Source organism: Garra rufa, chromosome 21 (assembly GCF_049309525.1).
Source record: "Garra rufa chromosome 21, GarRuf1.0, whole genome shotgun sequence".
Taxonomy (NCBI): Eukaryota; Metazoa; Chordata; class Actinopteri; order Cypriniformes; family Cyprinidae; genus Garra; species Garra rufa.
Genome location: NC_133381.1, coordinates 3,956,159 through 3,982,913, shown reverse-complemented (window position 1 = coordinate 3,982,913; position 26,755 = coordinate 3,956,159). Strand labels below are relative to the sequence as shown.

At 33.4% G+C, this 26,755-nt stretch overlaps 1 protein-coding gene across 1 annotated transcript in view; it reads right to left on the bottom strand.

The window, feature by feature from the left end:
* tpo (thyroid peroxidase) overlaps positions 1-23,983 on the bottom strand; it is a 41,235-nt gene extending 17,252 nt beyond the window's left edge. The window contains exons 1-7 of the mRNA XM_073827513.1: positions 23,905-23,983; positions 20,424-20,505; positions 20,165-20,325; positions 18,093-18,216; positions 15,490-15,619; positions 10,906-11,112; positions 3,973-4,473 (exon numbers count right to left, since the gene is read on the bottom strand). Of these exons, the coding sequence (XP_073683614.1) occupies positions 3,973-4,473; positions 10,906-11,112; positions 15,490-15,619; positions 18,093-18,216; positions 20,165-20,325; positions 20,424-20,505; positions 23,905-23,983 (1,284 nt within the window). The remainder of the gene's footprint in view (positions 1-3,972; positions 4,474-10,905; positions 11,113-15,489; positions 15,620-18,092; positions 18,217-20,164; positions 20,326-20,423; positions 20,506-23,904) is intronic.
* Positions 23,984-26,755: the final 2,772 nt, after the last annotated feature.

Here is a 26,755-nt window from a genome sequence, read left to right as displayed (position 1 = left end):
AATTATAAAAAATACAAAAATATAAAATTCTATGAAACCTAAGAAAAAATAAACTGTAAGTGATATATATATATATATATATATATATATATATATATATATATATATATATATATATATATATATATATTCCCCATATATATGAATAGCTTCCAAAGCAACTAATTTTCTCAATGTTTAGTTTTACTTTATGTACTAAAATAAAAATGACACACTATATAATAACATAAGAATAAAAACCTTAATTCTAACTTTAAATTTAACTAAATACATTTTTTAAAGAAAGGCAACATTTTCATTTAGTTTAACTTGATGTACTAGAATAACTAAAACTAGAAGAAAAAAAACTATATAAAAATAAAAATATAAATAAAATTACTTATAAAATTATATCATAATTTAAAAAAAGAAAATACACAGTAAAAATAAAAACATTTTTAAATTTAAAAATCGCAGTATCTCAGTAATACTATAACAGTGTTCTGAATCATAAGACGCGGGTTAAAGCTCCAGCACAGTATGAGTATGAGCGCTTTCTCCTGCATGGATCTGTGCTTTAACCAGCTGTCAGACAAACTGCTGCAACAGACTGCAGTACAAAGCTGAGTTTCAGCGCCTAAAGCACACAGTGTTTCTGAAACTCTAGATAAGGCTTTAATTGGACACTTTCAGACAAGAGAAACGCTCAGTGCTGTATGTGAGTGTGAGCAACGCCGCTGAGGGACTAACCGCTTTAACTAGTCCCTCACTAACTGAGCATATAAACAATAAACATGCTCAGATCCTGATCACTGAGACCATGAGACGGACCGTCCGCTTTATGAAGGACATTTTCATTTTGTGAAGCCTGAATGAATGCTGCCTCAAGCACAGTTCAACACATTTACTGCATATTTAAACATGCTTTTTTTGGATGATAAAATATTTCTAAAACTGACCAAAAAGAGAGTCTGTGACGCATTAAAAAACTCTTTTCAACTCAGAAATGGTACATGTACAGATCATGCAGAGATAAAAAAGAGAACCATAACTCAACACTGCAAAAAAGGCATTTCTTACTTAGATATTTTTTGTCTTGTTTCTAGTCAAAATATCTAAAAATTCTTAAATCAAGAAGGTTTTTCTAGACGAGTGAAAATTATGTTCTTGTTTTCAGAAAAAAATAAGTAAAAATTAAGTGAGTTTTTGCTTAGAACAAGCAAAATAATCTGCCAATGGGGTAAGAAAAATAATCTTATTTCAAGCAGACAACTAGATTATTTTTCTTACCCCATTGGCAGATTATTTTGCTTGTTTCATCTATTTGTCCACATTGTTTTGAACCACTGTACAGCTGTGTGTTGCGATCAGGGCCATTCAAAGCATTGTTGCGATGTGTTCATTGTCAAACTCCAAAATTAGATCATTTTTATTTTTTTTTTAAAACGTCATTACTTTATTTAAAAAAGTTAACACATCTATTTTACTGACAAAATATTTTAGTTTGTTGTGTATATTTTTTTCATTCGATCAGATAACATTTTAAGCTGTCATATGGTCGTGTTACAACGTGCCCCTCAGATGTTACAATGTACCCAACCTACGGGGCATGTTGTCACGTTTCACTTCCTTTCTTTTGAGGTAAATAACGAAAAACGTATGCATTGTAAATATGAAAAAAGCGATATATTTGTACTAGACAAGTGTGAAAATACTGTGGATAAAAATTGTACTCTGAACCCCAAGTGGATTTACATAAACCGCGAAATTCAAAAAGTGTTAGGTTGTGCCCCGCTCTCCCCTACACAAACTGCCAACACACATTAATGTTCAAACAAAAAAAGTTAGTTTTGCATGCGATGACCCCTCTAAAACTTTAGAAGGAGTAAAAATTTTAGTCTCAGAAGAAGAGGAAGCAACAGCAGCTTCACCATCAGATCAGTTTGCTGGATTTGATAAGCTGACATAAAGATTCAGATCTGACAGTACAGTACATCACAGAACTGACAAATTTTTCTTCTTCTTAATGCTGATGTGTGATTTCTGGTCAGCCGAGACAATGAGAGCCACGACTGCGGACATTCAGAATCAGTAATTGCCTATCAGAGGTCACGTTTGTCAGCCGGGAGTAATTTATGGAATATATTTTGCATACATTTTCTCACAAAGTCAGTATCATTGCACAAAGACATAATTTTTGTTAAAATACTGCAGCAAGATACCCTGGAAATCCAGAGGTCTCGCAAGAGCAAATAGATTAGGGTCTGGATTTTTCCAGGCTAGCAGCAAGAGGCATTTCCCAATTTTTTACTTTTCATTTTATACATATTGATAATATGATGTGAGGAAAACTTTTCCTGTGAATTTCAACTGAAGATTTCAACAATTTAATTTTTAAATATTAAAGTTTGGAGAGAAACATTTCCTAATGTTTTGAAAGAAATCTTTTCTGCTCACCAAAGCGGTTTTATTTGATTAAAAATACAGTAAAAATAGTACAATTGTGTTAATATAACAAATATTATTATAATTTAAAATAGCTGTTTTCTATTGTAAAACGTTTCAGCATCATTACTCTAGTGTCCAGTCAATGTTTACACAAAAATAAATTAATAAAATAAAAAATTATAAATAAAATATTATCAATAATTATACAATACTTTTTTGTATAATTAATTACGTTAAATCAAAACTATTAATTAATTTTAATATATTATTCTATTTATCATTTTATTAAATTTTACTTATTATATTAGCATAACACACATAACAAAATCAATATGTAGAAGCATAATAAGTTTATGTAATATATGTATTTATATAATTATATAATATAACTTGTATATTAATATATAAAATATACAATTTATTTTTATAATATATAAATAAATTAATAATTAGAAAAAATACATTAATAAAATATAAAATAATATTATAAATATTTTATTAATTTTTTATTTTGTTTCTAGTTTTTTTAATGAAGAATAGAAAATTCAAAAGAAAGAAGCATTAGAGAAAGAAGCATTGATTGGAATTTATAAATATATAAAGAAATAAGAATGTATTATTATTAATATTAATAAGCATTTATTTGAAATAGAAATATTTTGTAACATTATACATTTATTTACTGTCACAATTTAATGCATCCTTGTTGGATAAAAGTATTTATAAAAGTATATATATATAATTATAATATATATAATTATAATATAACATATGTATACATAAAATATAGAATTAATTTATTTAAATAAAGTAATATTAAATTAATTAGACAAAAATAAAATATAAAATAATAAATTAACTATCAACAATTATAAAAATTGATTTAATGTAATTATTAATGTAGTAATTATTTTTATTATTTATTTATTTAGTTTGAATATTTTGGCAAATGAAGAATTAAAAAATATAATAATAAAAAAAGAAGCATTAATTGAAATTAAGAAATATATAAAGAAAAAAGCATTATCAATATTAATATAAATATTAATAAGCATTTATTTGAAATAGAAATCTTTTGTAACATTATAAATGTATTTACTGTCAATTTAATGCATCCTTGTTGGATAAAAGTATTAATTTATTATAATTTTTTTAAATGCTTTATTATATTTTATATTTTATTTGACTAAATTTGACTTCTTATATTTGCATAACACATATAACAAAATCAATATTTCTAAGTATAAGTTAATGTAATATATATTATATAATATATATTAATTTATTTGTATAATATATAAATAAATAAATAATAAATCAATGTTTACACAAAAATAAATGTATAAAATAATAAATAAAATATTATCAATAATTATAAAAAAAGATTTAATGTAATTAATTAATTTTGTTTCTATTATTTCATTATTTATTTATTTTGTTTCTAGTTTTTTTTCTCCTTTGCAAATAAATAAGCAGATTTATTTTTCAAACTAGATGTTAAACTCGGTTTTTTTTTGTCTCACAGTGCTGCGGTGCGTCTGTTACCTGATGCAACGCTCCGATGATCTTGCGCGTCTCCTGATAGATGACCTCTGACCCCCAGTGAGGGTTGAGTCGTGTCAGGCGTTCGGCCAGCCGGTTGTGTTCTCTCACCCAGAGTGTGTGCAGGACAGACAGGGGCAGGATCTCGTTCACCCTGCTGTCACCTGCCTCGAAACACTCGACCCGCCCTGCTGGCTCTGAGCCGGGCTCCTGGAGGCATGCCGACGGCCGGATGGAGACGAAGGGCAAATACGGTCGACCGCCATCGCTGTATTCACTGTTGACGGCCAGCAGACCTTCAGCGCTGGACAGGTTTCGCAAGGTTTTCTCCAGATCTGTTGAATGACCATAGACGGTTGACGCATCGATGAAGGACGTGACTGAATTCATCTGCTGTCGCTGTAGAGCGTGACGCACATCTGTCTGAACGCTAATGCAGGCGGGTGAAGAACGGAAGAACGGAAGACAGCTTTTATTGCTGGAGAGTTTATCATCTTTGGGAATCTGTGAGAGCAAAACAAGCAGAAATGACTAAATATTGTTTGCTCAAATTCTGTTAAACCTAAAAGCATTATTAAAAATGTATGAAATGCAAGTGTGAAGGCCAAAAAATATCAGCCAAATCATCAAAATGCTCATTTATAGGAATTCAATTCAATTCAATTTCAGATCATATGGAGTGCTAATGGCAATATATTGAATATTCATGATTGTGCTACAAAATTGAACAATGCTGCGAATACTGAGTGATTTTAAAGTGCTTTCTAGTTTGGCAATTTGTACAGAGATGCTTTAAAGCTGGTTCTGATAATAATATGACCTTGAAAATAATGGTGTAGAAACATTTTTCACTCAGAAACTGCTGGTGAGTTTCACAAACAGTTAGAAAGAAATAGCAAGTAACATATTGAATGTGAATTTTTAAAGCAGAAAGACTGAAACATTTTATCTGTATAAAAAATAGTTAAAGCCATCTTAGAGCAAAAAACATAACTATATAAAAATATAATATGACTACAGATAAATTGCATCAAACATATACACACCCCCTCCAAAAAAGAAAAAATGTTTTACTCAGAAACTCAGAAATTGCTAGTAAATTCCTCAAATAAAGAAAAAGAAATGACAAGTAACACATTTAATTAAACTTGAAAATTTGAATTTTGAACTTTGAAAAATTTGAATTTTCAAATTTGAAAAATTAGAATTTTCAAATTTGAAAAATTTGAATTTTCAAATTTGAAATCTGAACTTAAATTAAAACCAATCAAAAAACATTTTCATTTTCTTAAGCAGTAAATCAGCATATTAGAATAATTGGTAACACTTTACAATAAGGTTCATTAGTTAAACATTAGTTAATGTATTAACTAACATGAACTAACCATGAGCAATACATTTGTTACTGTATTTACTAATCTTTATTAACATTAGTTAACGGAAATACAGTTGTTCATTGTTTGTTCATGTTAGTTCACACTGCATTAACTAATGTTAACAAAATTTTAATAATGTATTAGTAAATGTTGAAATTAACATCAACAAAGATTAATAAATGCTGTATAAGTCCAGTTCATTATTAGCTCATGTTAACTAATGTGGTTAACTAATGTTAACTAATGAACCTTATTGTAAAGTGTTACCGAATAATTTCTGAAGGATCATGCGACACTGAAGACAGGAGTAATAATGCTGAAAATTCACATAGAAAACGGTTATTTTAAATAGTAAAAATGTTTACATTTTTTTTCTGTATTTTTTATCAAATAAATGCAGCCTTTCACAACTTTCACTCAGAAATTGCTAGTAAATTCCTTAATTAAAAAGTAATGACAAGTAACACATTTAATTAAACTTGTAAATTTAGAATTTTGAACTTTGAAAAGATTTTTTATTTCAAAATTTGAATTTTCAAATTTGAAATTTGAACTGAAATTAAAACCATTAAAAAAAAAACATTTTAATTTTCTTAAGCAGCAAATCAGCATATTAGAATAAGGAGAAAATGAGATGGGAGTTTTTCAACATAACCTAACTGTATTGTTTGAGGTTAAAAAGTATATAAATTGTAGATTTTTTTAGAAAATATCCGACCGTTTCGCTAGATAAAACCGTTAATCCTAGTCTGGGATCGTTTAGAGCCTTTTGAAGCTGCATTTAAACTGCATTTTAGAAGTTCAAACTTGCAGGCACCATAGAATTCTACTATATAGAAAAAATTCCTGAAATGTTTTGCTTAAAAAAACAATTTATAAATGGAACCCATAGAACCTTTTCTAATCTATAGAACCTTGGTCAATAAAGTGATTGGCTGGTTCAGTTTGAAGGCGGGGCTTTCTTTGAGCATCTCATTCATTATTCTAGGGCTGCGTCTCTGCTGTTGTATATTATTAATCACGAGCAACATCTATTTTCATCCGCGAGTCACCGGCAGCTAGTTTTCTGCTATTGACTGGATAAGACATTCCCCCAGACATTTCATTAGAATTATCTCTGGCTCTGACATCCCGTGTCAAGGAGCAGGTTACGGCGCTCATTTTTCGACTTCATTGACAGAAGTTCATTTAGTTGAAACAGATAAAATGCCACGCGTTTCCTCTGAGGCGAAGTCATTGTCTCGCGCTCTCTTTGTCTGATCCTGACGGCCCGCGATGAGTCAGACGTGGGAATATATGCGTGTCGGAGGACAGTTCAGGCCTGCTGGTTCGGAACAACCCAGATGAATCCGGGAACGTGGCTGAGCCCTATAATTAAAAAGAAAATATATCGCATTGATTACTTCTTTATCTCCGGCGAACCTCAAACGCCGTTGAAAATGGGGGTCACGGCAGCACCTTTTTGTTGGTGGCTCTGGATCCTTCGGGGCTCCGAATGCTCATAAAAATGTGCCGGTTTGTAAGTAATCTCACTGTCCCCAGCCAGAGGCGAGAAGGCCGCTTTCATAGATATACAAAATAGCATTTTATTCTAGCCCCCTCTGAGCCACATACTGCATTCTGCATACTAATACTCACAGCTTCATGATGGACCGGCCGCTCTCTGTATTCACTCAATGACAGATGGGAAAAAAACAAAAAGATCTGTGATCAATCTTGCAAGATTTCTCCTTTTAAAACTCAGGAGACTCGATGGAGTTGTGAAGTCGTGAAATAGCAGGATTTGTTTTTATACTGTATTAATTGGATGGGCAAGATCAATCAAGATTATCATTATAGATAGCTAAATCTGGAACCAAAAATAAAACCATTCATAAAATATATATATTTTCTTAGGCAGCAAATCAGCATAGAGACTAATGATGCAGGAAATTCAGGTTTGATCACAGGAATAAATTATATTTTAGCAGATATTCACATTGAAAACAGTTAGTTTGAATAATAAAATATTTACAATTTTTACTGTATTTTTTTATCAATAAATGTAGCTTTAGTGAGCAGAAGAGACTTTCATATCACAGAAATATTGCTGCAGTGCTTTATTTTAGAGCTGCTTCTACAGCTGCTGTTCACAAGAGGAAATGTGGGCGATCATTTTCTCAAATCATGAGTGACTTTTAAACATTCAAGACAAGAGAAGCTTTTGCAACGGGAGTGTTTGGTTGTCAGTTTGATTTCTATGATGCACTAAGCAAACCATCTAGAATGGATGTTGTTCATGTTTTTATACTTTAGGATTAATTGGATGGGGAAGATGAATCAAGATTGTTATTATAAATAGGTAAATCTGGAACTGAAATTAGAACCATTCAAAAAAAAAAAAAATTCTTAAGCAGCAAATCAGCATATTATGATTTCTGAAGGATCATGTGACACTGAAGACTGAAGACTAATGATGCTGAAAATTCAGGTTTGATCACAGGAATAAATTATATTTTAGCAGATATTCACATTGAAAACAGTTAGTTTGAATAATAAAATATTTACAATTTTTACTGTATTTTTTAATCAATAAATGTAGCTTTAGTGAGCAGAAGAGACTTTCATATCACAGAAATATTGCTGCAGTGCTTTATTTTAGAGCTGCTTCTACAGCTGCTGTTCACAAGAGGAAATGTGGGCGATCATTTTCTCAAATCATGAGTGACTTTTAAACATTCAAGACAAGAGAAGCTTTTGCAACGGGAGTGTTTGGTTGTCAGTTTGATTTCTATGAAGCATCATGATGCACTAAGCAAACCATCTAGAATGGATGTTGTTCATGTTTTTATACTTTAGGATTAATTGGATGGGGAAGATAAATCAAGATTGTTATTATAAATAGGTAAATCTGGAACTGAAATTAGAACCATTAAAAAAAAAAAAAATTCTTAAGCAGCAAATCAGCATATTATGATTTCTGAAGGATCATGTGACACTGAAGACTGAAGACTAATGATGCTGAAAATTCAGGTTTGATCACAGGAATAAATTATATTTTAGAAGATATTCACATTGAAAACAGTAAGTTTGAATAATAAAATATTTACATTTTTACTGTATTTTTTAATCAATAAATGTAGCTTTAGTGAGCAGAAGAGACCTCTTTCATATCACAGAAATATTGCTGCAGTGCTTTATTTTAGAGCTGCTTCTACAGCTGCTGTTCGCAATAGAAAAAGTGGGCGATCATTTTCTCAAATCATGAGTGACTTTTAAATGTTCAAGACAAGAGAAGCTTTTGCAACGGGAGCGTTTGGTTGTCAGTTTGATTTCTATGAAGCATCATGATGCACTAAGCAAACCATCTAGAATGGATGTTGTTCATGTTTTTATACTTTAGGATTAATTGGATGGGGAAGATGAATCAAGATTGTTATTATAAATAGGTAAATCTGGAACTGAAATTAGAACCATTCAAAAAAAAAATTCTTAAGCAGCAAATCAGCATATTATGATTTCTGAAGGATCATGTGACACTGAAGACTGAAGACTAATGATGCTGAAAATTCAGGTTTGATCACAGGAATAAATTATATTTTAGAAGATATTCACATTGAAAACAGTTAGTTTGAATAATAAAATATTGACAATTTTTACTGTATTTTTTAATCAATAAATGTAGCTTTAGTGAGCAGAAGAGACTTCTTTCATATCACAGAAATATTGCTGCAGTGCTTTATTTTAGAGCTGCTTCTACAGCTGCTGTTCGCAAGAGGAAATGTGGGCGATCGTTTTCTCAAATCATGAGTGACTTTTAAACGTTCAAGACAAGAGAAGCTTTTGCAACGGGAGTGTTTGGTTGTCAGTTTGATTTCTATGAAGCATCATGATGCACTAAGCAAACCATCTAGAATGGATGTTGTTCATGTGCACTTAGCAACACATCCAAGACTGCATGGGAGGTATAGGAAATGTAACATAGAAATGTAAATGAAGCTCACAGTCTATGTGCAAATGTGCTTTTTAGCTTCAGCTCAGTGTTGAGCTTTAAAACACCAAACTTATGCATTTTCACAAGCATCCTGCATTGATTTGGTTTTTACCTATAATTTGCACATGAGTAGATTCACAGGAATAATACGGCTAGAAATGTACAACCTGTATGAGTTTTTTCTTTTTCTTTGCACACAGAAACTGCCTAAAATCCTAGCTGCTGTTCTCTATTCAGTATGTGAATAAGGGGAAACATTAAATCAGATTTTTATTAAAGCATCATGAAAATAGGGCTGTCATAATTTATTCAAACATCAATAAATAAATTATAAATTAAAAAACATTGTTACTATACTAAAACCATGGTAACCACAAATTAACCATAGTTTCATAGTGTATATAGTTTATAGTAAACCAATTATTTTTCTTAAAGGATTGTGTCTGTGTCTACTTTCTTTCTTTATTTATTTTTTGTTTGTTTTTTTAACTGTACCACCTTAATGGTTTGATGTATTCTACTCTTTAATAAAAAATAAGAAAAAAGATTCACAAACCTGCTCCGAAGTCCTGTTTTGAATCAAATGATTCGGGATCCGCACTCCGAGAAGCGATCTAAATAATGATTCACGAACCATCATTTCCGATCAGCACCCGAAGCATGAATCGCGAATCATTCAATTTGCAAAATGATTTTTGAATCTAAATCAAATGATTCACAAACTCACAAATTAAATGATTCGTGGAGTTTCGATCAAATGATTCTGTATGACTCTGTAATCGCAATCTGAATCAAATGATTCGCGATACGGGATCCGATTGAAACGCTTTGAAACAGTGAATCAGAGTTTACAAAATCTCAATTTCACCCATTACCATCGTGTTTTTTTTTTTTTTAAACATTAAGCGATGTAAAAAATGAATGGCTGTTTTGAACTGGTTTTTGCTAGTCAATCGCTTACACTGAATGATCGAAGTCACGCGTTTGAATCAATCGGAGTGGTTCCTGCGTAAATGACTCACTCAATTGATTCAGACTTTTGCTATGTTTACAAGACACCATCAGTACTAAAACTAGCTTAGCTCACTAGTTTTATGACATTAACTGAAATAAGCAGAAAAAAGTATGATGTTTACAATAGAAATATCAATATTTCCATTCCAAAGATAACATCCAACACAAATCTACGAACATATTCAGGTGAGTTAACTGGTTTAATGCTAACTAGTGAAAACGCTTCAAATTAAAATGATGATCTACAGCTTAAAGTACATGTTAGATGGAAACATTGTGCATTATAATGGAGTTTGCAGTTCAGTTTGTTGACAGTTCGATAGGAAATCGATTGAAATCATCTCATACCATTGAAGTGAATGTTCAATTTATCAATGTATATTGTAATATTTATTTGAGAAATTATTGTAGTATCTGATATTTAGTCTATTTAGAGTGATAGTCAAATATGGAGAAGCAGATGAATCCAAAACAGGATCAAAACAAGTTAAAGAGGGTAAACCTTTGCTACAGCTTTCTCAACACTATCTGACACGACTAAATGTGACTTTAAAGCATTGTTGAGGGGTTTACCTGCATTGGGAAGCAGGGATCAGCATTGCTGCAGGTGTGCAGACAGTCCTGTCCCAATGAGAAGGCGCTTTGGCTGGAGCTCTGTGGTGTGAAGGAGATGTCGTGGTCGATGTACTGGCCCCAGTCCACCAGCATCTGGGAATAAGCATTGTCCTCCAGAACAGCAATGCTGGAGCCACCCATGATTTTATTACTCACTTCTCGAACCTTGAAACATAGAAGGCAAAAAAGAGTGACTTTAGGCAAGATGCATTTCCTCCTGCTGCCATCATCCTGATCATCATTACTGTACAGTCAAGCCCAAAATTATTCATACCCCTGGGAAATTCTGACTTAAAGTTACTTTTATTTAACCGGCAAGTTATATATATATTTTTTTATATTAGATTAGAAATGACACAGAAGTTTCCCAGAAGATAATAAGACTTTGTACAAGATGCATCATTGTGGAAAAAATTATTACACATATTTTATTTACATTTGAACAAAAAGTGGCATGTCCAAAATTATTTATACCCTTCTCAATAATCAATATAAAAGCCTTTATTGGCTATTACAGCAGTCAAACACTTCCTATAATTGCTGACCAGATTTTTGCATGATTCTACTGGTATTTTTGCCCATTCATCTTTAGCAATGAGGTCCAACTCTTTCAGGTTGGAGGGTCTCCTTGCCATCACCCTGATCTTTAGCTCCCTCCACAGATTCTCAAGTGTATTTAAGTCAGGACTCTGGCTGGGCCACTGCAAAAACGTTAATGTTTTATCTGCTAACCATTTCTTCAACAATTTAGCTGTGTGTTTTGGGTTGTTGTTGTGCTGAAATGTCCAGTTTCTCTGCAGACTGCCTGATGTTGTTGTTGAGAATTTTGATGTATTGCTCCTTGTTCATGGTGCCATTTACTGTGATTATGTTCCCTGGTCCACCGGCTGAAAAACACCCCCAAAACATTAGGTTCCCACCACCATGTTTGACAGTGGGGATGGTGTTCTTAGGGTTGAAGGCTTTTCCCTTTTTACGTCAAATGAAGGCTACATCATTGTGGCCAAACAATTCAATTTTTGTTTCATCTGACCATAAAACAGAAGAGCAGAAGTCTTCTTCTTTGTCCAGATGAGCATTTGCAAATGTCAAGCGGGCTTTTGTGTGCCTCATCTGGAGAAGTGGTGTCCTCCTTGGTCTGTGTCCGTGGAACCCAGCGGTGTTCAGTGTCCGTTGGACTGTCTGCCTTGAGATGTTGTCACCAGCAGAGCCCAGATTCATCAGGATGGCCTTGGTGCTGATCTTTGGATTCTTTTTTAGGTCTCTCACTCTCCTCCTGGCCAGCACAGGTGTCACTTTTGGCTTCCGACCACGTCCTCTGAGATTTTCCACAGTGCGGAATGTCTTGTATTTTTTTAATAATACTTTGCACTGTAGCCACTGGAACTTCAACACATTTAGATATGGTCTTACAGCCCTTTCCTGACTTGTGACCAGCCACAATGCGCAGCCGCAGGTCCTCAGTGAGCTCCTTTGTCTTAGCCATGACAGTCCACAAACCAACAGCAGAGAGCTTCTGTTTTTCACCTGTTGAGTTGATTAAAACAGCAGTTCCCAATGAATCAGGGTAATTAGGATGCTTTAGAACAGCTTGGACTATTTGGAATAGTATAGAACTTTGGATTTTCCCATAGACTGGCAGTTTGCAAAGGGTATGAATAATTTTGGACATGCCACTTTTTTAAAATGTAAATAAAAGCTGAGAAATATTTTTTTCCACAATGATGTCTCTTGTACATTGTTTTATTCACTTTTGGGAGAAGCCTGTGTCATTTCCAGTCAAAAAAAAAAAAAAAAAAAAAAAAACTTGCTGGTTGAATAAAAGTAACTTTAAGTCAGAATTTGCCAGGGGTGTGAATAATTTCAGACTTGACTGTATATCTCCAATAATGTCTTAGTAAGATGAGATTTAAATGATCCAAACATATTATGCAATGCAATCCAATGCTGACTGAGAGATGAACAAATAAACATTCCTCAAAATATATGAGATGTTTTGGAGGCTTGGGACAATCATTCCTTCAGGTTCCTCAAAAGTTCCTGATGATCAGATATGAGACTAAAAAAATGATTCATGGAGAATCAAGTAAAGCCAATCTGCTTCAGTCCGGTAAGTGTTCATCTGGGAATCGTACTAAAGCTATTCTGATGCTCTTATTCTTATTATCTTAGTAATTTGTTGCAGGTGTGCTTAAGCAAGTAAAACATGAGGATTTGCTGTTGTGTGTAAAATGAATGCATGTTGTTTTGTGTGTGGGCAGTGAGGGAAATCTCATTATACCCCTCCGCCTGTGTTTGTTTACCTGTTAAAATGTCATTAAAACCACTAGCAATTAAACCGTTATGTGCCGAAATGAGATGGAAGTGTTTTTGCACTCTTGCACAATGTGAGATGTGACAATATGAACATTTGTCACTGCGCTTCTTGCACTGAAGTGCTGCAGCCTTTGCCTCATTAAAAAAATAGTTTCAGTGAGGCGCTATGGCAGTGATGATCATGTTTCTCTGCATTTGGGAAGAAGGGGTCGTGCATATTTAAAACAGAGCGCATAGCGTTGCATTTTTAATGCGTTAATAGAGCACAAAAAGGCCAATGTGTCACAGGTAAGATGTGAGATCAAGCTCTTCTGAGGAGTTTAATATGCAATGTCTTCTCAAGCTTATTTGACAGATGTTCACAGAGTTTTCATTATGCATCTTTTGCTCATATGGGAAAAAGAATCATGCAATGCAAACAAGCATTTGATGCACTACGTAAACAGAGTCTAATACTGACTCAAAATCAGTCCATGCAGACCATTTCTGCAGGATTTATGAAGATAAATTTCTAACTTTGTTAAGACCAAGTAATGAAAATTTAAGGAATATATTGAATGGAAGACAATATATCAATATGATTTGCATAAATGCATAAAAGTTAGAAAATAAAATGTCCAGCATATCTCTATTACTTTATAATATATGTTGCAAAAATGGCTTGAATACCTTTGCTCCCAATGACTTTTTTTTTTCCAGTGCAGAAGATTGCAGAAGTTATATTTACATAAGATGCAAAATTAACATATCAAATCTTGTTTATGATGAAATTTATCAAAGCTATATGGGTTTATCATTAAAACAAGAACAAGTACTCACCAGTAGCCTCAAAAATATCTTTTTAACTTTTTAGGTTTTAATTCATGGAAGGGTGAATTAGGACCTTTTTAAGAACAAATAAAGAAAATTTAAGCAATAAATTGAATGGAACACATTATGTCAATATGCTCTTTAATGTCAATGTGTTGAATTAGCAACACTGTAAAGATAAAAATTACTAAAAAATACAAAAATTCCTTGTTTATCCTAATATCAGCACTGACGTTAAGCATTTTTATGGTTATCGGTATCGGCCATTTTCAGAACCAGTTTGCTGCTAAAAAAATTTAAAGAAAGTTTTTGTCAGAGCACTTGTTATTCTTAATTTTGACATTCATTTTCATTTAAAAATGGCCTGCATAGCTTTGATCCCAAACACTAGAATATGAAAACAACTTTTACTGTACCTTTTGATTAGAGGTCGACCAATTATTGGCCTGGCCAATTATCACCGCTGATATTAAGCATTTTTATGGTTATCGGTATCAGTCTTTTTCAAAAACTTTGTATTAGCAACACTTAAAAGTAAAAAAAAAATACAACTTCCAACAGATCTCTACTACATTTGTTAAATTTATTTAAATAAAATAATTTTTACTGAAACTTCTAATGAGAAGTTGACTGATTATCGGCCTGGCCGATTATCGGCACAGACTTTATGAATTTTTTCATGGTTATCAGTATCAATGATTTTCAAAACCGATTTGCTGATAAAATAATTTAAAATTATTAAAGTAATGTTTTATTATTCTATTATCCTATAGTTTTTTATTCTTCATTTTGACATTAATTTTAATTTTTACACCAGACATATATATATATCAGTTCAAAATATCAGTTATGGGTCTTCTTGATCATCAATGATCGGTATATAATCACATATCGGTCGACCCCTACTTCAAAAAAATTGTTCTTCCTCAGTATTTTTTGTCTTGTTTTCCAGTGCAAATGTCCAAAAGTCCAAAAATTCATAAATTCAAACTCATTTTGCATCTCAAGTAAATCTATTTTGATTTAAATATATTTGTTTGGAAAACAAGAAAAAACTACTGAGAAACATATTCACATTGTTTTTCAGTGCATGCAACAATGTAATGACATGAATTTATGAATTTAAGACTTTTTACTCTGATTTAAGACATTTTTAGGTTTTAATTTGTGGAAGGGCAAAATATGTCTTTAGGATCCACAAAAAACCCTGAACAACAAAACCAGCTCTTTCAGAAACCATTGCAATTATGGCATTAGCTCATTAACATATGAGCGCACTCATTTGCATATCATTTAATTCCAGTTGCACTGAGTAATTGAGTAGCTCCTCCTCACAGTGAATCGTTTTGTTTTGCACATCACTTTCTTCACAGTTCTGTCTTTCATGAATTGTGAGGATATTCTCGTGTATCTCACCAGAGGAAGTTGGAAGCCGTTGTACTGGCGTTTGGCGTTCCAGCCCTTGGGTTGGTTTTCTCCATCCTCGTACTCCGCCGGAAGCCATCTGGCCAAGCCAGTGTTGGCTGCTCCCCAAAGCGGGTTCTTCCTAAAAAAAACAACACAGTATGAATGCATGTTCGAAAATGTCTCATGACACTGCATTTTTAAAGAATATAAGAAACCTACTGTACTAAAGTGTTTACAAAAAGCTCAGAGTCCCGTAATTTTACACTGCATGCTCTTAAAAATAACAGGACCTGACCAATGATGTCATTGCATACTGTACATTTCATTTTCTGCCTCAGTTTGATGCATGAAATCTCTCACTAACTGAATATAAACAAATCTACTCATTCTTTACATGTTTTTGTCAATGCATTGTGGTTTTGAACTAGAATAACAAGCACTTTCATTACTTGGTTGCACTAACACTACTTTACAAATCATTACATCACGCATAATATGTCCATTTTAGATGCTTTTTGCCATGCATTTCAATTATTTTGTCACAAAAGTACTACAAATATTCCATTTGTTCTCAAAAACTGCATGTATAACTAGCCTGAAGAAAATGTGATTTTTTTTTTCCTGTGCAAAACCCAACACCCACAGTCAAGTCATTCATTTATATAGTGCTTTATAGAGTACAGATTGTTTCAAAGTTATGAAACTAATTAAATTTAACTGCGAAGCAGGAGATAAATTAGAATATTTCATAAAAATGTTCAAAAATGTAAAAGTGTTCCCAGAATATTCTGACATTATTCTGCCTGTGTGATATTTTAGTCTCTATATTTGGGATTGATGAGATCAAACGGCGTAACAACGTACAGTATGAACAGCAGCGATCGTGTTTGTCGAGCCCCAGTAACAATTTTGAGAAAATGTGTTTAAAATAGTATTAGATGCATGTCACACCAAACTCAACTACTTATAAAAGATAGATTTAATCAGAACTAATGATGTTTTTGCATTAAAATATATAATTTGATGCATCAGAACTGGACGGACATGGTACATTTCCCCCCGCAAATGTAAAATTAATGCTATAAATCTTGCTAGCCGAGCCAGTGCAGAGAACCGAGATTCATTTTCCTAAAACCAAATCAATCAGATGCATCATAAAGAAAAAGATAAGGAACATACATATCTCGAGTTTATTCTAATTTAAATCTGTTTATATGATTGCATATGGCTCTATCAGCTCAATGCAAATTAATCCACACAGCAAAGAAAGATTTTCTTACTTTGTGTTGTTTTGCAGTACAAATATCTAAACGTTCTTTAATCAAGATACATTTATTTGAAATGCAAAATTGCTAAAGCTATTGAGTCTTGTTTTCTGAAAAAAGAAAAAGAAAAATACATATCAAAATTAGGCAATTTTTAACTAATACTGTCACAATAATAAATATCTGCCAATGGATTATTTTTTTCTGACCCCATTTTATTCTTGTTGTAAGCATAAATTCACTTTTCAGATTACTAGTCTTTATATTGTATGCAATTTTGCTAAATATTCCATTTTTTATTTTTTTTAGTATTTTTGTCTTGAAAAATATATCAAAATTTAGTGAGTTTATGCTTAAAACTAGAGAAAATGGTCCAAATGGGGTAAAAAAAAAAAAAAAATCAAAGAGAAAACAAAATTATTTTTTTTTTGTTTTATGCATACACAGATTTCATTGATACATTTTTCAAGACTTAATATCTTATGTAATTTCGCTCTCTGCAAAAAATATTTTCTTATTTAGTATTTTTTTTGTCTTGTTTTCCAGTACAGATTTCTAAACTTTCTTAAATTGAGATACAAGCAAACTGACATAAAATATTGCTTCATACATTTTGAAATATATATAAAAACATAAACTTAATTCATGTTTTAAGCAAAACTTCACTTAATTTTCATTCACCTTTAAAGTTGTCCAAATTAAGTTCTTAACAATGCACATTACTAATCAAAAATTACATTTTGATATATTTAAAGTAGGAATTTTACAAAAAATCTTCATGGAACATGATCTTTACTTTATTTCCTAATGATTTTTGGCATAAAAGAAAAATCAATAATTTTGACCCATACTATGTATTTTTGGCTATTGCTACAAATATACCCCAGCGACTTAAGACTGATTTTGTGGTCCAGGGTCACACATATATATATACATATATATATATATATATATATATATATATATATATATATATATATATATATATATATATATATATTAGTACTGGAAAACAAGATAAAAATACTGAGAAACACCATTTTTAGCAGTGAAAAAATCCCACAATACAGCTGCAGCAGATGAAAGCAAGCACAGGTTGGGTGACGTCTTTCATGACCCGAGTGAGCGTGCATGAATATTTAAGGTTTAGACATTATTTTTATACTGTTTAGTGATATTCTCATCTGGTTGAAGCTCTGACCCGCAGGTCATCTTATCATATCAACCTGCTCCTCTCCACAAAAGGCCGCGGAGCTGTTAACCGAGGGTCTGATTTCTGTGCTCTCAAACTGCGAGACGTGCCTCCCGCTGCATTATGGATGAATTATTAAGATGGGAGTCAGATACCTGTTATTGCAGACTCCAGAAATGCTGCGGTATTTTCCGTCTCTGGCGCAGGTGGTGGGCTGGAGAGCGCGAGGGCATCCAGACAGGTTTGCTATCCGCTCCACTGCCTTCACGGAAAGGAGTTCTTGAAAAGGAGTTAATGTGTTTACGAATGCAACTCAAACACTGAAGGGTAAACAGTCCGCCGAGGTTCATGCGGATGCGGCACCATTGATTAAATCTGACATTTAAAGCGCTTCCGAGATGATGCTCCTGCATTATTCCACACTTACAGAGCTGGATCTCTAGTACATGCCGCGCAAAATAACACGCTAATACCCCGCAGCGGCCACATGAAGTGTTTAGACACTTAAAAATGTCATTGCTTTAGATCAAGTGTCATTGATGCTCAGGAGCTTTTATTAAAGAGATGGTTTATGCAGAAATGAAAATTTGCTGTTAATTTAGTCAACCTCAGGTCATCTAATCTTTTGCTGAATCTGTGGTCCCTGGTGATTCACAAAATGCAAATCAGCAGCTTCCGGCACTTTGAGAGTCAAAAAGGCATAAAATGAATACCCGTGGCTCCTGACGATATATTGAGGTCTTATAAAGCGAAACGATCAGTCTGTCTGGTAAGTACTGCCGCTGTAGTATAACGTTACACAGAGCACATGCGATCACAAAAGTGAAAGTAAAATGATGGTGCGTTTAAAACGGCAGTTTCAACAAACCGCATATTAATAGCGTGATTAAATATATATTTTCCTCCATGTGCCAGCTACAGAAATGATCCACCCTGTGAAACAGCCAATCAGAGCAGAGCTCATCATTATTATTCATGAACCTTCCAAATAAGGTAATAACAGACCATTTCATTCTAGGGACAAATCCTAGGGTTGTAAATGGACCTGTAAAACCGTTTCTGGAGAATTTTTGCCATATACTAAGCCATATACCTTCTATGTAGATATCAGAGAACAATTTAAAATATTGTATCAATGCATTCTATGGCACCTTTAAGCACTAATAAACAACAGCAGTTCATCCAAGATGTACAGTAGGTGACTTTTTTCTTCCTTAGAAAGAGATTTTATGAGGTCTTATGAAGCAAAACGATCAGTCTGTGCAAGAAACTGAACATTATTTACAACATTATCACCAGTAACATCCATGTTTCACATCATTATTGAGTGCTTTAAAAATATAATTGTGTATATGTGACCCTGGACCACAAAACCAGTCATAAGGTTAAATTTTACAAAACTGAGATGTATATATCATATGAAAGCTCAATAAATAAGCTTTCTATTGATATATAGTTTGTTAGGATTGGACAATATTTGGTCGAGATACATCTATTTGAAAATCTGGAATCTGAGGGTGCAAAATAATCAAAATATTGAGAAAATCACCTTTAAAGTTGTCCAAATTAAGTTCTTAACAATGCATATTACTAATCAAAAATTACATTTGGATATATTTATAGTAGAAATCTTACAAAAAATCTTCATGGAACATGATTTTTACTTAATTTCCTAATGATTTTTAGCATAAAAGAAAAATCAATATTTTTGACCCATACAATGTATTTTTGGCTATTGCTACAAATATACCCCAGCGACTTCAGACTGGGTTTGTGGTCCAGGGTCACATATGTGATGTCATTGTGTGATTACGCAAATGAACTAATGAATTGAATCAGTTCATTGAAACAAACTGTCTGAAAGAATCAGTTCACAGAATCATATATCCCCCGTTTGCCTTAGGCTCTAAATTACAGGTAATAATGTTGTAAATAATGTTCAGTTTCTTGCACAAACCAATCATTTCACTTCATAAAACCTCAATATATTGTCAGGAGCCATTGGAATTAATTTTGTGTTTCTTGATACCTTGACTTGCATTTTATAATCAGCAAGGAATTACAGAATACTGTTCTACTATAGAAACAAAGTCCATTCCATCTTGGATGGCCTGTAGGTGAGACAATTAACAGCAATTTTTCTATTCCTTTTAACTTCACTGCCACAGTCTGATGCAATAACATTCAGACACTTACTTCTGAGGTTAAGGTAAGATAACAGCCTCACCTGACACAGACAGTGATCTTGTATGCCTCCTGCTCGCCTTCTCCTTTAAAAGCCCTAAAGTCATGTGAAAGATCTCTGCTGATTTGGAGATGTGCTGTGTTTCTGATGCCAGTCGTCTGGAGAGCCTATACATGTGTGAAGGCTGAGGATCGAACCTGCAACTCAGAGAATAAGAGGAAAAAAACTGTCTCTACTGTCTTTAATATGAGATAATATGATTATAGAGGATAAAAAAATATTATAGACAGTTTTTTTTTACCCTTGTGAAGTTTGATTCAGTGCAGAACTGACCATTTCAAGACTCTCTTGGAAGGATGATATAATCAAGCTCTCAGGAACGACTAGTTTTCCAGGGAAAAAAACAAAAGTAAGGATTAGAAATAAAATGTGACCCTGGACCACAAATCCAGTCTTAAGTCGCTGGGGTATATTTGTAGCAATAGCCAAAAATACATTGTATGGGTCAAAATTATTGATTTTTCTTTTATGCCAAAAATCATTAGGAAATTAAGTAAAGATCATGTTCCATGAAGATTTTTTGTAAAATTCCTATTATAAATATATCAAAATGTAATTTTTGATTAGTAATATGAATTTTTAAGAACTTAATTTGAAGAACTTTAAAGTTAATTTTCTCAGTATTTTGATATTTTTGCACCCTCAGATTCCAGATTTTCAAATAGACGTATCTCGAACAAATATTATCCTATCCTAACAAACCATATATCATTAGAAAACCATATATCATCTTATTTATTGAGCTTTCATATGATGTATACATCTCAGTTTTGTAAAATTTAACCTTATGACTGGTTTTGTGGTCCAGGGTCACAAATATGAAACAGAGAGTTCCAATTTTAAACTCTAACTGGTAAAATACAATAATAATAATATTAATTATTATTTAAAAATAACACTTGGTGTTTCTTATTATACAGCTGTAGCTTTAAATTTATAAAAGCAATACGCAACTTAAGGCTGTGATGCCTGTATTATACTGTGACGTCAAGAAAAATCCTCCTAGAAATCCACATTATCATTGCAAAAAAATAGTGTCAGTGTTGAAAATTTAATTAAACTGCTCATGTCCTTTAGTGATATGATATGAAATGTAAAATATTCAGATTCACTCAGTTTTACATTAATATTATGTCCCAAGGGTGGGCTTATGAATACAGACTATAATTTGACGTCTTGCCTTTCGTGCCTAGTTAAAAAACATGGGGTTTGCAAGAAAATCCCCATTTCACCTCTGATTATGCGGCATCAAAGCCAGCGTGATCTTCCTGTGGGGCCGACAGCACAAACAAACCAGAGCCGAAACTCTGGACCGGCGAATGACGACATTCCCACTGGGAATCTTCTGTCGTTACATAACATGCATCCTAATACTAACCAACAACCCATCTACTCTCAACATGAAGACAGCAGCTTAACAATGCCGTCCAGCTCACCATCTGACCTTCCTATTACGTGCCGAGACCTGCAATTTCTCGGGAAATATCCCAAGGGCCTCCGCAGGAGATGTCATTACAGAAATTTGGCAGCAGATGTCAGGTACCAGATGTGGTTGGAACATTGGGTCTGGAAACGTTCAAACTAAATGTCAGTAGGTACAAAATAAACCGTGATGAATCCGTCACCAGCTGGCTATGCGAATAAGTCGCTGTGTTGGGTTCTGGTAATTGCTGCCTAAACCCACTCTGTGGTCTTTGCTTAGTTGGTACAAGGAATAGCAATTAACCACTAATGATCAATCTGAAGAACATCTTACTTGTTAGGGGTAACGCAGTACAAAAGGAGTAATCAGATTACTTTTTTAAGTAACTAGTAAAGTAAAGCATTACTTTTTAATTTACAAGAAAATATATGAGTTACTGATTTACAAATAAGTAACAGATGAGAAAAAGCAACTGGAGCAATCAGATTATTTTTCGAGTAACTGGTAAAGCAATGCATTACTTTTTAATTTACAAGAAAATATCTGAGTCACTCAGTTACAAATAAGCGACAGATGAGAACAAGTAACGGGAGCAATCAGATTATTTCTTTGCATAACTAATGAAGTAATGCATTACTTTTAAAATTTACAAGAAAATACTGAGTTTAATATAAGTAACAGATGAGAAAAAGTAACGGGAGTAATCAGATTCCTTTTTAAAACGAATAGTAAATCAACTCAATACTTTTTAATTTACAAGAAAATATATGAGTTACTGAGTTACAAATAAGTAACAGATGAGACAAAGTACCGTAAAAGTAACAAGCCTAATCAGATTATTTTTCCAAGTAACAAGTAAAGTAATGCATTAATTTTTAATTTACAAGAAAATATCTGAGTTACTGAGTTACAAAGAAGTAACAAATGAGAAAGAGTAACATAAAAATAACAGGAGTTATCAGATTACTTTTTGAAGTAACTAGTAAAGTAACACATTAATTTTTACAATATCTGAGTTACTGAGTTACAAATAAGTAACAGATGAGAAAACGTAAATGTAACAGGAGTAATCAGATTACTTTTTTGAGAAGTAAAGTAACGCATTACTTTTTAATTTACAAGAAAATATCTGAGTTACTGACTTATAAATAAGTAACAGATGAGAAAAAGTAATGGAAGAAATCTGATTGCTTTTCAGAGTAACTAGTAAAGTAACGCATTTTTAATTTACAAGAAAATACAGATGAGAAAAGGTAATGTAAAATAACGCGAGCAATCAGATTATTTCTTTGAATAACTAATAAAGTAATCCATTACTTTTTAGTTTACAAGAAAATATCTAAGTTACTAAGTTACGAAGAAGTAACAGATGAGAAAAAGAAAGAAGTAATGGGAGTAATCAGATTACTTTTTCGAGTAATTAGTAAAGTAACATTATTTTTACATTTACAAGAAAATATCTGAGTTACTGAGTTCAAAATAAGTAACAGATAAGAAAGAGTAATGTAAACATAACAGCGGTACTAAGATTACTTTTTTGAGTAAAGTAACGCATTTTTAATTTACAAGAAAATATCTGAGTTACTGAGTTACAAAGAAGTAACAGATGATAAAAAGTAATATATAAGTAACAGGAGCAATCCGATTACTTTTTTGAGTAAATAGTAAAGTAGCGCATTACTTTTTAGTTTACAAGAAAATATCTGAGTTACCGAGCTACAAAGAAGCAACAAATGAGAAAGAGTAACGTAAAAATAATGGGAGTTATCAGATTACTTTTTCAAGTAACTAGTAAAGTAACACATTACTTTTTAATTTACAAGAAAATATCTGAGTTACAAAGAAGCAACAAATGAGAAAGAGTAACGTAAAAATAATGGGAGTTATCAGATTACTTTTTCAAGTAACTAGTAAAGTAACACATTACTTTTTAATTTACAAGAAAATATCTGAGTTACAAAGAAGCAACAAATGAGAAAGAGTAACGTAAATATAATGGGAGTAATCAGGTAACTTTTTTGATTAACTAGTAAAGTAGTGCATTACTTTTTAATTTCAAGAAAATATCCAAGTTACTGAGTTACAACTGAGTTACAAATAAGTAACAGATGAGAAATAGTAACGTAAAAGTAATTTAACACATTACTTTCCATAAAATGTAACTAACACAATTAGTTACTTTTTTAGGGAGTAATGCAATATTTTAATGCATTACTTTTAAAAGTAACTTTCCCCAACATTAATCAAGATAACTCAATATCGCATATAAATTCAAATGTATGTAAAAGATGCCACATACACTGAGTTGAATTAGATGAATCTGTGCTCAGAATGCAGCACATAATGACAGAGGTTAAACACATCAGAACGCCAGCCATGTCCTTGCTGACCTGAAATGAAAGAGAAAAATAAGTGCAATAAAAGTCAAAGGACAGAACAACAAACTTTGAGAGCAGATGTGATATTTACTTTCATTGCAGAATAATTAACACTATTTATTCTGTACTCTGAACTATGTGATTTACTGTACGAAGTATGGAATAAACATATTGAGAGTGATTATCTATGATTTTACAGAAGAAATCTATCATATCTTGTCCCAAAAGCATAAAAAAGTGTTACATTTTAGTAATATTCTGTACATCTAATCTGTTATTTGACTATTAGCATTGGTATAAGATGATATTTTAACACCAATTAACTTTAGCTTAACAAATATTACCATTTACAATTGTATATTACAGAAATAAAATCTGTATTTGTGTTACAGCATGATACTGTTAATTTGGCCTTGATTAGTTAAATTTCTGCGAAAATAATATAAGATATCCATGCAAACTCTACCATTCAAAGGTTTGGGTTGAGTAAGGTTTTCTTTAATTAATGCTTTTATTCATCAAGGACACATTAAATTGATCATTAAAGACATTAAACATGTTACAAAAGATTTCTGTTTCAAATAAATGCTGTTTTCAACATTGCAACAGCAAATCAGCATATTAGAATGATTTCTGAAGGATGTCATACTGAAGACTGGAGTAATGATGCTGAAAATTCAGCTTTGATCACAGGAATAAATTACATTTCAAAGTATATTCGATTAGAAAACATTTATTTAAAACTGTAAAAATATTTCACAATATTACTGCTATATTTCATACCTCTAGTCTCGGTGGTTTTGTGTTGTGAGGCGTTTGTCTGTGTTTTTCCAGTCAGTTGTGTTGACTCTCCCCTGTGTTCTGGTCTCTGCTGGGTTTTGCTCACTGACTGTGAACAGTCAAACTCTGCTGATTCCACCAAAACCCTTGATTTTCAAGGCTCCAGCTTCATGAAGCGTGGCGTTCGAGTAGCCCTCTCTAAACACAACACAAGTGCTTGTGTCAAGCATCTGTCAGGCCTTGGAAATCATGATTATCTGCTCGTAGCAGATTTCAAACATGACATTTCACAACCTTATTGCTATTGTTCACCTAAAACAGAACTACTTTGTCATCATTTATGAACTGTATTTTGATTTCTCCCCTGAATATTCCTATAAACGACACTCTTTTATCTCATTTTCAGGGAAGGGTCCGTCTATGAACTCTTAAACACAACTCAATTCACTCAACTCATTATTTTAGCTGTATGTCTGCAGTAGATGAGGAATGATCTGATGCTTTTGGCATAACTCATCTGAATAGTCAGGTCTTTGGCTGGACAGTGATCCATAATTAAAGTACGTCAAGTCATTAATCTAGATTAATAACTAAGCATGTTAAGGCTTCATTGGGATTAATCACACTTGATCTGATGCCTTTGTACCAGTATAATCATCTAAAAGCCTATAAAGAGAGTTTAAATAATTCATTTATAAGAGTTAATGTCATAACATAAAACACAGTGACTATACATTTACATTATATTGTCTGAGAAAGGTGCTGCAACACTCACCGACAATTTCCAGGGTGTTGCCATCAGATGCTAGGCTAGGGTGTTTTGAGTGGTTGATAGGTGGTTTCTTCCTGTTCTTTTGTTGAAATTACTACCGGTCACATTACCAATCTTTCAGTGAAATTTCGGCAAAAAAAAAAACCTTCATATATTTGTGTTGGTGTAACACCCCCCGTCATTCTATCTGTCTTGGTTTCTCCCATATGCCCATTTTTGGTTTTCCTGTCATTAGTGTCATTCCCATTACCTGTCTATGTCTCGTTAACCTGTCTTTGTTAGTTTGTTTGAGTTCTTGGTTCGGTGTCTGGCTATAAGGTTACCTAGTGTTTGCGTGTGTTTTTCTTAAAGTAAGCTTTCAGTATTTAATAAAAAAAACAAGCTTTTTTTTGTTTGTTTGTTTTTTGCTGATCTGAAAAATGATCCGATCCGTGACTCAAAATCTGTAATGTAATTCAAACCGTGAGTTTTGTGATGCGTTGAACCACTAGACTTAACTGATTTCAATACCAAACTGTCTACCTGCCATGAACTACCTACCTGCCTGGATTTCCCACCCAACCTCCCTTTACTGCTTCCTCCATTCATCCATGCTGCATCAGCCATGCTACCGCTGTCTCCTGACAGCCCCTCTGCTCACTCTCAGCCCACCATCTGTGCGGTGGGCTTGCTGTGGGTCTGCCAGAGCAGGGGTGGAGCAGCGGGAGTCCGGGATTTTGAGGCTGGAGGCAAAGACAAGGGATCCTCCAGCCTCAAAATCCCGGACTCCCGCTGCTCCACCCCGGCTCTCCGCTCTCAGCTCTCTCGTCTCCACCGTTGCTGGTAGACCAACCAGCTCTGCCGGGCTCAGTCGTCCTCCCAGCTCCGCCTTGGCCGGCTGTCGTCCCGCCATCGCCTTAAGACTCCACTCTACTCCTGCTGCGCCTCGTCGCTCCATCCCACTGGCTCCGTTAAGCCCCTCGCTCCCTCTGGCTCCACCTCAGTCCTCTGTTGCTCCGGCTCCGCGGTGGACCTCCAGATCTCCGCCTCAGTCGCCAGAGCCTTGGGCTCCGCCTTGGCCCTCCGAATCCTCTGTGTTGCCCAGGATCTTCAGCTCTCCGTCTCCGCCTAAGGCTCGACCGCCACCTGCTCTGCCTCCATCGGTCGGCCCCCTGGAGTCGTCAGCCCTTCCTCCACCCTGGCTCCCCCCTCCGTCGGCTCCACCGTGGGCCACCATCATG